The sequence below is a fragment of the Stomoxys calcitrans genome, chromosome 2, assembly GCF_963082655.1.
Source record: "Stomoxys calcitrans chromosome 2, idStoCalc2.1, whole genome shotgun sequence".
Classification (NCBI taxonomy): Eukaryota; Metazoa; Arthropoda; class Insecta; order Diptera; family Muscidae; genus Stomoxys; species Stomoxys calcitrans.
The window spans coordinates 63,219,424-63,235,281 of NC_081553.1; the positions used below are offsets into that span (position 1 = coordinate 63,219,424).

The 15,858-nt window shown below is 37.9% G+C and overlaps 1 protein-coding gene across 1 annotated transcript; it reads left to right on the top strand.

The window, feature by feature from the left end:
• Positions 1 to 799: 799 nt before the first annotated feature.
• LOC106086123 (sphingomyelin phosphodiesterase) lies at positions 800 to 15,546 on the top strand. The gene is made up of 6 exons (XM_013250657.2): positions 800 to 950; positions 10,339 to 11,242; positions 14,269 to 14,809; positions 14,923 to 15,102; positions 15,170 to 15,319; positions 15,386 to 15,546. Exons 1-6 carry the CDS (start codon positions 836 to 838, stop codon positions 15,515 to 15,517), a joined length of 2,022 nt encoding a protein of 673 aa, XP_013106111.2. The 5' UTR covers positions 800 to 835; the 3' UTR covers positions 15,518 to 15,546.
• Positions 15,547 to 15,858: the final 312 nt, after the last annotated feature.

A 15,858-nucleotide genomic window follows, 5' to 3' on the forward strand; every position in this document is an offset into this window, starting at 1 on the left:
TGCAAACTTTCATCCCAATCGGATAAGAATTGCGCACTCTAGAGGCTCAAGAAGTCAAGACCCAAGATCGGTTTATATGGCAGCTATATCAAAATATGGACCGATATGGACCATTTACAATACCAACCGACCTACACTAATAAGAAGTATTTGTGCAAAATTTCAAGCGGCTAGCTTTACTCCTTCGGATGTTAGCGTGCTTTCGACAGAAAGACGGACGGACGAACAGACGGACGGACGGGCGGACAGACGAACGGACATGGCTAGATCGACATAAAATGTCGCGACGATCACGAATATATATACTTTATGGGGTCTCAGACGAATATTTCGAGTAGTTACAAACACAAGGACGAAATTAGTAAACCCCCCATCCTATGGTGGAGGGTATAAAAATTTTTATTTGCTGAAATATTGCTTTAATGAATTTTTAATTTTTTTTAGTTCCACTGTAAAAATTTGATATCACATTTCGCTTTACCAACTGTAAAAAAAATTGCCCATACTGCAACCTTTGTTCCATAACTCCTTTGTGTTGAGAATTATGACTATATTCCAGCCAATAAGTTTTTAATTTCCCTTACTATAGACCACAACAATAGCTATTGATAAGTAGTCGTAGCAATTGCTACTTTGTGGTATTATTAGCATAAAAGTTTTTTTTCATAGACTAATCTAAGTTTTTGCTGTAGGTATATCTACATTGATTCCAATCGATTTACCTTTCCATTGATAAACTATTTTGGGAACTCCCTGAGTATGGTAGCGCGTCAATTGCGAATTTATTTCACGTAGTCCGTTTTTAGACTCGAAATCGCGCTGATCGTTGTAAACGATGTTACGGAAATTTGTGTTACTTGCCTTATTGGCCTTGTCGGCAACGGCCTTGAATTTACCTGGTGTACCAACGGAATTCTCAGATGATGATACGGTGTTATCAGCTATTTCAGGTAGGATATTGGGGAGGGGCAACATTTTTTATACAAACAACCACACAGGATACAACAATAAATATATTTCTGAATGTCCTTGAAGATAAAGTTAACTTTAACTAGCAGAGACACAAACCCATTTAATTAGCAGCACACTGTTACGAGCAGAGCTATGCTAACAATAAAGGTACCCGTTTGAAAATTTACACAAATTCTAACTTTAAATCCCAATTATCTCAAATACTGGCGACTTTTTGCATATTTTGCTTTTTGATTTAGATCCTAAGCATCACTATAAGTGGGTACCTGGCGGCCCTCTTAGTTTTCGCAAAGTGGGCCATTCTGTTAATTCTAACTTTAACTTTAAATGCTAATTATCTCAAATACTGAAGACTTTTTGCATATTTTGCTTTTTGATTTAGATCCTAGGCATCAAGAGCTTCCTTTACTATAAGTGGGTACCCGGCACCCCTCATAGTTTTTCTACTTTTCGCTTTGGACTTTTTGGTGTTGTAGATTTTTGCCTTTTGCATTTATTACTTTGTTAGATAATTGTTTACAAAAGTCGCAATGTTTGTGGTCCTTTTAGTTCTCTTGTTGTCGTTTCTTATGAATTTTTTCATTATTTTTCTTGATTTTATTTTTAGGTTTTTTTTGTTAAATTGTTAGCATAGCTCTGCTAAGCTCGTAACAGTGTGCTGCTAATTAAATGGGTTTGTGTCTCTGCTAGTTAAAGTTAACTTTATCTTCACGGACATTATTTCTAATAGTCGACGTAACGATGTCCGTCAGTCGTAACTACGCTACAGCCTTTCAAAATTAAGATATTGCGCTGAAATTGGGTGTAGACCCGTTTTTTTCTCTACGCAGGTAAAATTCTTGAATAGGCAAAATATAGATTAGCTGTCATATAGACCGATCCGACCAATATGGGGTCTTAAGCCCATAAAGGCGCATTTATTATACAATGTTGCCGAAATTTTAAGCATTGAATTATGGTAAAACTCCCGACATTCGAACTGAATATGGTCTAGATAGGACCATATTTAGATATAGCTGCAAAATAGATACAGCTGCCGATACAGGATCTTAAGCCTATTTAAGGCGCAGTTATTGTCCGATTTCGCTGAAATTTTAAGCAGTAAGTTGTATTAGGACTACCCACATCCATCCCAAATATGTTCCAGATCGGATCATATTCAAATATACTGAGTCATATAGACCAATCTTCCGATACAGGGTCTTAAGCCCAAAAAAGGTGCAATTATTATCCGATTTCGCTGAAATTTCAAACTGTGAGTTGTATTAAGACTACCGACATCCGACCCATATTGTTCTACATCGGGCCGTATTTAGATATATGTATCTGCTATATAGATCGATCTTCAAAAACAGGGTCTTAAGCATATAAAAGTCGCATTTATAAGCCGATTTTGCTGAAATTTGAAACTGTGAGTTGTATAAAGACTCCCGACATCCGACCCAAATATGTTACAGATTGGACAATATATGTTACAGATCGCACAATTTTTAGTTATAGTAGTCATAAAGACCAATCTTCCGATACAGGCTCTTAAGCCCATAAAAGCGCATTTTTACCCGATTTTTCTGAAATTTAAAACAGTGCGTTATATTAAGATTCCCGACATCCGACCCAAATATCTTACAGATCGGACAATTTTTAAGATATAGCTGCCATGTAGACCTATCTGCCAATTTAGGGTCTTAAGCCCATTAAAGGCGGATTTTTTTTTGCCGATTTCGCTGAAATTTGAAACATTAATTTATATTAAAACTTTCGATATTCGAACTCAATATGGCCCAAATCGGACCATATTTAGTTATAGCCATATAGTTCGATACAGGGTCTTAAGCCCATAAAATGTGCATTTATATTTCCTTAAAATTTTAAACCATAGATTATATTAATACTCCCGATATCCAATCAGAATATTCCATATTCACATAAAGCTGCCATATAGACCGATCTACCGATTTAGAGTTCTAAACCCATTAGAGGAGCTTTTATTATTCGATTTCGATAACATTTGAAACATCCGACCTAAATATGGTAAAGATCGAAACATATTCACAAATAACTTCGGCACACGTCCTACGATTGTATCCCCTGTAGATCTGAAAAGGAATTTAAAGCTGTGAAGAAGGAATTGGAAACTGTGATATGACGTTCAAACAAGCCCCTAACGCCCTGAACGACTCGCTTAAATATAGAAAATGTCCAATGAGGACTAGAGGTTTGCACGTGATTCGTGATTGAGATTCAAAATCAATGACGTAATTGTGTTTGAATTAAAATTCTTCGTAAGTGAGTGTGAGTGAGTGAAACCATGCTCAGGACACATCAGTCTATATGCCAGCTGGACTGCACAGTGTCAGATTATAACTCCTTAATCGTACTCGGGGGCCCCTCATCAAGGGCCAAAAACTTCTTCGTTTCTTCCTCTCAACAGCTGGTCACAGTGTTCTGACAATCCGAAATCCATTTAAAGACGCCCACCTTGGCACCGCCTTCGCACTGGCCATCTCTTCTACTATGTTCAGTAGCTCAACAAAAGGCACGTGTGCAAGACCGGCCACAGTTCTGCCTAGAAACCCTTCCTAGCATACTCTTTCGCACTTTCAGTCACAGAACACAAATGGGTCCTGCAACCCAACCCAAAACAACGTCATAAGCCAGGAGCCCGTTCAAGGGACCAAACACTCCGCCACCCATTTCGACCTCATTGACCTCGAATCCAAGGCCTTGAGGACCGCCGTATCGTCCATATCCTTATCATTGAGTTTAAACATTAATCGGACTGCACTCATTGATGGAATGTTCATGGATTAAGTAAGGTCCATCTTCCAGATGTCCTTTACTGCCAACGAAATGGCGCAGTCTAACTGACATAGTGTCTCTGAGTATACTTTTAGAAGTTCCCTGCTCCGTGTTTTCTTCTTCACAGCCTTTAACCATACCAGTGCTTCAAATGCCAGCACTGATCTGACAATGGCCGAACATCTTCCCACCGAACAACCTTTCGCAGGTGTAGAAGGCGCACATCACCTTTCGGCACCTTTCAGGACAGTTCTATGACAACTGCAGAGTGGCCCCTTCCTAGGATGGGAATCTGAAATCCGGTACCTTATATCTCCAATTTAAGAGCACCAGCTCCGTCTTTCTTGGGGTAGTCTTCAACACATTTCTCGCAGCCCATCACGATAGCCTCCAAAGTGATCTTTCCATGATCTCGCTAATCGTCGAGAGAAATCTCCCAATCGATCAATCTTACGCCATCTCTTTGTTTATTACTAGGTTCCAGAGATTCGGCGAGAACACCCATCCTTGAGGCTTTCCCTCAGGTCCGCATTAATAATCCTGTCACCAGAACCCATCCAGGTGGCATCCGGATTTATAACAATGATGGGTAAACACACATACACACACACTACTGCATATTATTGTGTATGTATATACCCAGCATACCAAATAACTGATGTCAGACAAATCTGAACAAATTCTGAAGTCTTCCGACAAGATCTTCCGAATTCTTTTCGACATTCTGAGGGAATTTTTGTTCCGACAGTTCTGACAGAATTCTGAACGATTCATGATCGTCTTTTCGTATGAGGGTTTTTTGAATTTTTCTTCCGACAGTTCGGAAAAAATGCTGATCGATTTCTGGACTGTTTGTATGAAGGAATTTTTGTACCCACAGTTCTGAAAGAATACTGAACGATATCTAACCGCCTTTTCATATGGGGTTTTTTCTCGAATAACTGGAAATCTTAGAATTGGTACAGAATGAAGGAGCAAACATAATTGAATACAATGTTATTTTATGTTCGAAACTTCGTTCAGAATTCTTCAGGAAGTTTCGGAAGATACGATCGATTTCAATACGAAATACCTTCCGAAATCATTCAGAATTCTGCACGAAGTCTTAGAAGAACACCATTTCAATACGAAACTACTTCCGAAATCGTTGAGATTTTTTTACGAAATTTCGGAAGGAACATCCGATTTGAATACGAAATTACTTCTGAAATCGTTCAGAATTCTGTACGAAGTTTCGGAAGATACATCCGATTTCAATACGAAAATACTTCCGAAATTGTTCAGAACTCTTTACGAATTTTCGGAAGAAACATTCGATTTCAATACAAAATTACTTCCGAAATCGTTCAGAATTCTTTAGGAAGTTTTGGAAGTACGACAAATTTCAAAACGAAAATACTTCCGAAATTATTCAGAATTCTTTATGAAGTTTCGGAAGGAACATCCGATTTCATTGCGAAATTACTTCCGAAATCGTTCAGAATTTTTTACGAAATTTCGGAAGGAACATCCGATTTCAATACGAAGTTACTTCAGAAATCACTCAGAATTCTTTACGAAGTTTCGGCAAGAAATTTCCCTTTCCGAATTCCCCAAGGTTTTTATTCAGATTTCGTTCCGAAACCGGAACGAATTCCAACCGATTTCTCTCAAAAGTTTTGGATCTTTGGCTCGTTTTCATTGCTTAAATCCTACGAATAAGGAAAAATCTTAAATATTGGAGCCAACTTTTTTGAGTGTAAGTTTGCCCACCACCGGTGTATAGTGATGGTTCAAGACTGGACAGCCATGTTGGCTTTGAGGTGTATTCTGAAGAACTGGGACTGAGCATATACATATATCGAGAAGGTCATCCGATCCCTGTAGTGTTTATCAGGCGGATATTCTTTCAATTAAAGAAGTGGCAAAGATATATCTTGAAGACTGTTGGCATAACTATCTTCTTGGACTACCATTTCATTTTTGTAGAACTTATCTCTCAACGAGTTAACCTTGAAAGCAAATTTAAAAATAACTTAGCCAAGACAAAAACCTGACATTTCAACAAAGCTATGTTACGTGATAAACAGAGCTCTGTTAAATATTCTATTTATGATATTGAGCCCATTAACGGCGCGTTTATCAATCGATTAAACCCCGCGATATTCATGCAGTATATGGTCCAACTTAGATGGAATTTCAGTGGGGCTATTAACCGGATCTCAAAAGTTCGAAAAAGCAAAAGAAGTGCACAAAAGTTCGGTTCAAACGAATTTAATCCGTTTTTACTTGTTTAACAATGCTGGTGGTTTACCAAAGTAATCTATAAAGATAATCTATCAATTTCAATACCTAAACTCAATAAACTAATATCGCTTGATATTGAAAACCTATCGCGAAGGCTTTCAATTTATTATGTGTGAATAGATTATCACTGACAAGCGTTAATGAAACGATAAACTCGAAACTAAGTTGAAATGAACTTTGAAGCATTATTTGCAAATTTGATTTTTTTTTTTATGCAACAAAAACTATTTTGGAAATTTATGAAGAACTCAAAACAATTCTACTTTTACTGAAAAAGGACTTTTTAATCAAATAATAGGTCTCATCGCATACGAACAGCCTATACTCTCTTTTGCTATTAATTTGAATTCAACAGCTGGTTATCATAAAACATCTGTTTGATGTTGCAAATTGATGCTAGAAAAAAATACCTGTTTTCTACAGGTGTTGCAAGCTCTTAGTTACCAAACTCTTAAAATTTTGTTCGCTCTCACGAACTCTCCCGCTCTCGTCTCATGACAAACTGATAAACTACGCGAACTACTTTCAGTAACAATTTGTGCACATTTGCACAAATTTTTGAGTACACGAACACAATTAATGTAACTTTTGCTTATCTAGAGCGTCGATGGGTCTTGGAAATCCAAATAATTCAAATATAATCTTGCATAATTAATCTATATATCTGGGGCTATATTTAGAAACCGAAAGATAGCAAGTAAAAGCGCTTTAAGTTCGGTCGGGCCGAATCTTACACACCCTCCACCATAGATCGCATTTGCCGAGATACCGATGCAGATGGATCATACTTGGCATGAGTATTAGACTATTATTGGAGCCCACCGTGGCTCAGAGGTTAGCATGTCCGCTTTTCACGGCAAACGCTTGGGTTCAAATCCTAGCGTAAACATCAGAAAAAATTTGCACGGTGGTTATCCCGTTACTAATGCTGGCTACATTTGTGGTGTTGCATAGCGACATAGCACACATAAACAAAGGAGGCCACTTATCATTGATCTTAAACTTTAAGCGGACTGCACTCATTGATATGAGAGAGGTATATCTGATCTTTAATGGAATGTTCATTGGAAATCGCCCGGTAAGTGCTGCTGAAGTGTAACTGTATCACAGTTTGAAGAGCTGTAGCTTCATCTGTAAAGAAAACCCCAATTTGTGCGTTGTAGTACCAAAATGTACGAAAAAATAGAGTTAACATAGAACTCTATAATTTTTCACAGAGGTATATTTAAGTGTAATATAGAAAAAATTGGAGTATGGTCTTAATGGGGGTATGGTCTAAACCTGATATAGCACTCATATAAACCGATCTCCCGATTTAACTTCTTGAGCCTCTAGAGGTCGCAATTATTACCTGATTTGTCGGAAATTTTAGTCCCAACAACTACCACAAGTATGATGCAAATCGTTTATAAGTTGATATTGCTCCCATATAAACTGATTTTCCGATTTAAAATCTTGAACCTCCAGAGGGTGCAATTATTAGTTCTGTTCGCGTACTTTTCCAGTACAAATGATAAAGGGGCCGAAAAATCTTTTTTAGAAAATAATCTAAACTATTGAAATAGTGCAGCTGAAATTTAGCTTTTTGGAAGAACGCTGAAAAATAATTAGGGTAGCCCAAGTGGGCCCTTTTTAGATCCACTCTGCTGAAAATGTCAATTTTGACAGTTATTGCCTTATTTTTGGCTCTTATTTAAAACTAACGGTACTTTCTTTATCTTCATGTCTATGACACCTGTGGTTGACAAATGAGCTTTCAGTTATGTCCTCTTTGAGATCTTATTCTATTTCGATACCCCAATTGAAAACAAACCAGTAAGAAAGGGCAAAATTCGGGCGAAGCCGACTGTAAAATACCCTACACCTACCCTATAAGTATAATATTGGAGCTATATCCAATTCTGAACCAATTTTGATAGACCTCGACGCGAAATTTTGTTTACATTTGTTTGTTTGGCGTCAATTTTAATATGGGTGCCACATGTATTGAAAGAAATTCATTTAACAAACCGAATCAACGCTTGTGATATGCACCTTAAACGCTATGAATTCGATCCGTTTTTAAAACGAATCATAACTAGAGATGAAAAATGGATTGTTTACAACAACGTTAGTCGAAAACGATCATGGTCCAAGCATGGTGAACCAGCTCAAACCACTGATATCCACCAAAGAATGTTATGCTGTCTGTTTGGTGGGATTGGAAGGGTGTGGTATATTTTGAGCTGCTTCCAAGGAACCAAACGATTAATTCAGATGTTTACTGTCAACAATTGGACAAATTTAATACAGCCATCAAGGAGAAGCGACCAGAATTGCTCAACCGTAAAGGTGTCATATTCCACCAGGACAACGCTAGACCGCACACATCTTTGGTCACTCGCCAAAAACTGAGTGAGCTTGGCTGGGAACTTTTGATGCATCCACCATATAGCCCTGACCTTGCACCATCAGACTACCATTTATTTCGATCTTTGCAGAACTCCTTAAATGGTAAAACTTTCGGCAATGATGAGGCTATAAAATCGCACTTGGTTCAGTTTTTTGCAGATAAAGGCCAGAAGTTCTATGAGCGTGGAATACTAAATTTGCCAGGAAGATGGCAAAAGGTTATCGAACAAAATGGCAATTATATATTTGATTAAAGTTCATTCTAAGTTTTATTAAAAATGCATTTACTTTCTTTTAAAAAATCCGCAATTACTTTTTGGGCAACCCAATATATATGGGAGCTATACCAAATTCTGAACCGATTTCAAGCAAACTTTTCAGACAATGTGGTAGTCGTCGAGGAAAGCGTGGTGCAAAATTTTGGGAAGATTAGTCAAATAATGCGATTGCAGCGACTCTTGGGGTGAAAATCTGGCGATATACATCTATGATAGCTATATCTATATCTAAGCCGATTTCTATGAAATTAACCGGTAATGTCGGGAGTCATAAGAAAATCCTTGCTGCCTAATTTCGAGAGAATCGGTTAACAAATGACCATTTTATTGCAGTATTACTACAATTCGGACGAACATATATATGGGAGCTATATCCAAATTTGAACCAATTTCGAGCAACCTTCTCAGATACTGTCACAGTCGTCGAAGAAAGCGTTGTACGAAGTTTTGGGAAGATTGGTCAATAAATGTGCTTGCAGAGACTGTGGGATTAAAAATCGGGCGATACATATATATTTGTATATATTTAAGAGCTTTATCTAAATCTGAACCGATTTTCATGAATTTCACCAGTAATTTCGAGAGTCAAGAGAAAATCCTTTCCAACAAATTTGAAGAGAATCGGTTAACAAACGACCATTTTATTGCACTATTACTACAAATCGGACAAATATATATATATATATATATATATATATATATATATATATATATATGGGAGCTATATCAAAATGTGAACCGATTTCTATGAAATTAACCGGTAATGTCGGGAGTCATAAGAAAATCCTTGCTGCCTTATTTTGAGAGAATCGGTTAACAAATGACCATTTTATTGCAGTATTACTGCAAATCGGACGAACATATATATGAGAGCTATATCCAAATCTGAACCGATTTGTTACAATTTCAATAGGCTTCGTCTCTAGGCCGTCTCATGTCCATACCATATTTGAAGACGATCGGATGAAAACTGCGACCTATAGCTTGTACACAAATTAACATGGATAGACGGACAGACGGATGGACGGACAGACGGACATAGCTAAGTCGAATCAGAAAGCGATTCTGAGTCGGTCTGTATACTTATCAATGGGTCTATCCCCTTCCTCCTTGGTGTTACAAATAAATGCACTAAGTTATAACACCCTGTACCACAGTAGTGGTGTAGGGTATAAAAACATTTTGCTTACATAAAAAAAAAATTATTTTTGGAAAAAAAATATGTAGCTTTCATTTGTTAATAGTTCTTCGTACGAAAACATCTTATTTGAAAGGTTTTTTTAAAGATTAGTAAAAAATTTCGTCGTCTTTGAAGAAAAATTAACCGACGATGCCATCTACCGATAAACCACACCAAACTGTCGTTTTTTGGGATTTTGCTTGTCTACGCACGAATTTTGATAAAAATTTCAAATCATTTGCAGTAGTTGCTCATTTGTGAAATGGCAAAGTGAACTAAACACTTTTCATTGCGACTTAACCCAAAAAGCTTAGCTCATAAAAAATCATCCTTTAGTAATGAACGGACTGACTTTCAGTTGGAATCTTCGAATCATACTCATATTTTCATCAACTATATATATGTAACAACCCCTTATTTTCTCTCTTCCAGATGAAATTGCCAATAAATTGAGCGAAGAATATTTGCACTACCTTGAAACCGGCATAGAATCGCCCGCTCTAAAACAAATCTCCACCCAATTGAGCAAATCTCATACCAAAGACATATTCACTGCCAACGCCAACGAATTGAGTACAGCCAATCAATTTTTCATGTGCACCACATGTCGAGCTGTTACCAATGTCATATCTCGTACCTTCCGTTCGGACGAGGGTGAATTGAACGGTCCCAATGCTGAAGCCAATTCTAAAAAGGTATTCTTAGATTTGTGTGCCCGTCTCAATATCCAAACTCAAGAGGTGTGTTCGGGTTTGTTCGATCTGAATTGGGATATTGTTCATTACATCATTATGAATTCGGATTCAGATGCTCGTTCACTCTGTGGCACTCTTCCCATTAAATTCTGTGAGGTTAAGCAAGAACAATTCAATTGGCAAGTGAATATCGATAGTGGCAAAGGTCCCCTGACGGCTCCCAAGGCAACAGTGCCCAAAAAGACTGCAAATGATTTGAATATTGTCCAACTTACTGATATTCACTACGATCCTGAATATAAACCTGGCTCTTTGGCTGATTGTGAAGATCTTTTGTGTTGTCGCGATAATCCTTCGACTGGCATTTCTGTAGAGGCCGAAGCTGGTTTCTGGAGTGATTATCGTTATTGTGACTCACCCTTGCATATGATTGAGAATGCTTTTGATAGCATCAAGGAGACAAATCCAAAGATTGACTACATATATCAAACTGGAGATATTGTGCCGCACAATGTTTGGTCCACCACCAAGGAAAGCAATAAAGAAATGTTAACGGAAATTCATGATTTAATTGCTAAAAAGTTTGGTGATATTCCGGTTTTCCCAATTGTAGGCAATCATGAGCCTCATCCGGCAAATATGTAAGTATGGGCGGGGAGTAAAATGCAAATTTGGTCATGAACATTCCATTAAGGAGGGACAGGGGCAAACTTCTCACATATCAATGAGTGCTGTCCGATTCAAGTTTTAAGCTCAATTATAAGGGGCCTTCTTTTTGTAGCCGAGTCCAAATGGCGTGCCATAGTGTAACACCTCTACGGGGAGAAGTTTTGACATGGCATAGTACCTCACAAATGTCGCCAGCATTTGGAGGGGATAAGCACCATTTTGATACCCTTCACCATAGGATGGGGGTATACTAATTTCGTCATTCTGTTTGTAACTACTCGAAATATTCGTCTGGGACCCCATAAAGTATATATATTCTTGATCGTCGTGACATTTTATGTCGATCTAGCCATGTCCGTCCGTCTGTCTGTCTGTCGAAAGCACGCTAACTTTCGAAGGAGTAAAGCTGGCCGCTTGAAATTTTGCACAAATACTTCTTTTTAGTTATTAGGATTGTAAATAGGACAAATAGGTCCATGTTTTGATATAGCTGCCATATAAACCGATCTTGGGTCTTCATTTCTTGAGCTTCTAGAGGGCGCAATTCTTATCCGATTTGTCTGAATTTTTGCATCAGTTCATAGCATGATATAGCCGCCATATAAACCGATCTCCCGATTAGACTTCTTGAGCCTCCAGAGGTCGCAATTCCTATCCGATTTGGCTGAAGTTTTACACGGCGTGTTTCGATATGACTTCCAACAACTGTGCTAAATATGGTTTAAATCGGTCCATAACCTGATATAGCTGCTATATAAACCGAAATTTAGCATGGAAGTGTTTTATTTTGACTTACAATAAGTGTGTCAAGTATGGTCTAAATCAGTCCATATCCTGATATAGGCGCCATAAAAACCAATCTCCCGTTAGACTTCTTGGGCTTCTAGAGGGCGCAATTCTTATCCAATATGGTTGAAAATTTACATATGTCGTTTTGGTAGGACTTCCAACAACTGTACCAAGTATGATCTAAATCAGTCCATATCCTGAAATAGCCGCCATATAAACCGATATCCCCATTAGACTTCTTGAGCCTCCAGAGGACGCAATTCGTATCCGATTTGGTTGAAATTTTGCACGACATTTTTCGTTATGACTTCCAACAACTGTGCTAAATATGGTTTAAATCGGTCCATAACCTGATGTAGCTGCTATATAAACCGATCTTGGGTCTTGACTTCTTGTACTTCTAGAGGGCGCAATTCTTATCTGATTTGGCCGAAATTTTGCATAAAGTGTTTTATTTTGACTTCCACCATGTGTGTCAAGTATGGCCTAAATCAATCCATATCCTGATATAGGCGCCATATAAACCGATCTCTCGATTAGACTTCTTGGGCTTCTAGAGGGCGCAAATCTTATCCAATATGGGTGAAATTTTACATATGTCGTTTTGGTATGACTTCCAACAACTGCACCAAGTATGTTCTAAATCGGTGTATAAACTGATAAAGCTGCCATATAAACCGATCTCCCGATTAGACTTCTTGAGGCGCAAGAGGGCGCAATTATTACTCGTTTTGTCTGAAATTTTGGGGGTAGTATTTTTCTATGACCGGTGTTTATACCCTACACCACCACTGTGGTACTAATACCTTGTACCACAGTGGTGGTGTAGGGTATAGACACCGGTCATTAGTTTGTGCATTTGTTTGCAATGGTAAGAAGGAGAAGAGCTACACCCATTGATAAGTATACCGATCGACTCAGAATCACTTTCTGATTCGATTTAGCCATGTCCGTCAGTCTGTCTGTGAGTCCATGTATTCTTGTAAATCAAAGTGCAGATCATATTTGTTGTTCAATCATCACGAAATTCTGCGCGTATCATTTGTTTGGCCCAAGGACGAACGCTATAGATTTTGGTAAAAATCGGTTCAGATTTAGATATAGCTTCCATATATATGTATCGCCCAATTTGCACTTTGTGACCGTAGTAGCTGAAATTTTCAAGCGATCTGCACAAAATTTGGCATGGATTGTTTTATGGCTGATTTTATATCTGCAAAATTTCATCAAAATCGGTTCAGATTAAGATATAGCTCCCATATATATTTATCGCCCGATTTGCACTTAAATGGTCGTAGTAGCTACAATTTTCAACCGATCTGCACAAAATTTGACAGGAATTGTTGTGTTACTAATCTTAACATACCTGCAATATTTCATCAAAATCGGCGCAGATTTGGATATTGCTCTCATGTGCATGTATCGCCCGTTTGTTTTGTTGCTGATCTTAACATATCTGCGAGAATTCATCAAAATCGGTTATAATTTAGAAATAGCACCCATACATATTTATCGCCGTAGTAAAAACAATTTTCAAACGATCTGTTTGAAAGGCGCAGATTTAGATATAGCTCTCATACATATATATTTATATATTGCAGGAATTTATATTTATAGGGTTGGTGTAGTGTATTATAAAGTCGGCTCCGCCCGACTTTTGCCTTTCCTTATTGGTTTTCTATTTAAAAATGTCATTGAAATGCGATCCATGGTGGAGGGTATATAAGATTCGACCCGGCCGAACTTAACACGCTTTTACTTGTTTCTGATAGTTTCGCCAGGCGTTCAGCGTGATAGGTGGACATGCTAACCTCTGCGCTACGGTGGCCTACAAAAAAAGTATGCTTCCTCCCATACTTTTTTTGTAGGCCACCGAGAAAATTTAAATAATAGCTAAAGAAGATGTTTTCCCAACAGTATGTTCGGGCAGTACTTCAGGGCTGCAATTTCGATACAGGGTAGCCTTAAATTTTAAAAATTACTTAGTTTTTTTTTTAATGTTGTCTTTTTTTTAATGGATATAAATAATGCTAGTATTCTCCCGCTGTTCCTTAATAAAAAGTTGCAGTCCAAATCTGCCAAAAGATTCAACACTACACGTTAGGAGTGATGGGCGCATAAAAACCATACATCATTATTACCTCTGACTACCTATAATACTTGTTCATATGCTGATTATAATCTTATTTGCCCTTTTTCCTTCTTCTAGATTCGGTCACGATGAGCTGCCCAATGATATGAAAGTCTATTGGCTCTATGAACATTTGTGGAATGTTTGGAAACGTTGGTTGCCTGATGATGCCGAAGCCACAATTTTGAAAGGTGGCTACTATACCGTTTCGCCTAAGCCCGGTTTTCGTGTTATCGCTCTGAACAACAACGACTGCTATCTCTTTAATTTCTGGGTCTTCTTTGATGGCAGCATAACAAGTCAACCACAATTGGATTGGTTGCACGATACCTTATTGGCTGCCGAAAAGGCAGGAGAAAAAGTACACATCTTGGCTCATATACCTTCGGGTAGCGCTGACTGTTGGTCTGTGTGGGCTCGTGAATACAATCGCATCATTGAACGTTTCAGTGATACCATTAGCGGTATCTTCAATGGCCACACACATAGAGATGAAATGATTTTACATTATTCGCAGCAAGGTCATCCCATGGGTATTTCCTGGAATGGTGGCAGTTTAACTTCGTATACCAATAAGAATCCCAATTACAGATCATATGAAGTGGAGCCAGAGACTTATGTAGGTTGAAGTGAAAAATTATCCCCAATAACGTATCTATCCATACCTACGGTTTAAATTTTTTTCTCTGTGTACTTACTACTTAAAGTTAAGAAATTATTTTTACATTACAGCAAGTTGTGGATCACACCACCTGGATTTTCAATTTGACTCTAGCCAATGAGAAGGGAGAAAGTACCAAACCCTTGTGGTATAAGGAATATCATTTCAGCGAGTTCACCGATGACTTGAGCCCTGCTGGTATTGATGCTTTGTTGGAAAAAATGGCAGAAGAACCAAATTTATTACACAAGGTAGGTTTCAAAACCTCTTTTTGCATCATTATTAATAGCAATAGTCTTCTTCTCTCGTCCTTTATAGTATTGGCAATATAAGTCAACCTCAGCTGATCCCAAGTTGGCTGCTGGCTGCAATGATAAATGTCTTTTAAGCACCATTTGCTCTTTGGCTACTTCCGAGCATGGCGAAAACACTCGCTGCAAGGAGTTAAAGGAGAAATTAAGAGATACGGTGAGTTTGTTTACAGTTTTTTTTTCAGAGTAAAAGAGGGTTTCTCTATGATTCTTTTTTCCACAGTTGAGTAACCTACCCACCGATACTCCCACTACAGAGAAGCCAGATGATGAAGATGATGGCGCTGCATCGTTAACCGCTTCCATTACCTCTATTATTGCTATGCTATATTTAATCAAACAACTTGTATTGTAAGAATGATATGTATATGGATTCGTTATTAAAGATAACTACGAATTGAAAAGAACCTGCAGAATTTTTACCAACAATATGGCAATAAGTTGAATACAGTTGGTGGTTACCTACCACCATGGATACCTATCTTGTTTAAATTAGTATCAAAGTTTATACAGAAAATCCGACTATTTATATGGCCACATCTAATCGTAGTTCGATCTATACTAAATCATGCAATGATTTACTCCCTATGCCAAATTCTTTAATATGGGGTAATAAATACATGTTTGCTAGGCCCTAGAACTGATGTCGAAAGATAGGTCTATGTAGATTTTTTGGTGGGAAGCTCGTACATGCCT

Coding starts and splice junctions, on each gene's coding strand:
- LOC106086123 (XM_013250657.2), top strand. CDS start 836: ATGTTACGGAAATTTGTGTTACTTGCCTTATTGGCCTTGTCGGCAACG. Junction 15,103..15,169: donor AACCAAATTTATTACACAAG/GTAGGTTTCAAA, acceptor CGTCCTTTATAG/TATTGGCAATATAAGTCAAC. Junction 15,320..15,385: donor AGGAGAAATTAAGAGATACG/GTGAGTTTGTTT, acceptor TTTTTTCCACAG/TTGAGTAACCTACCCACCGA.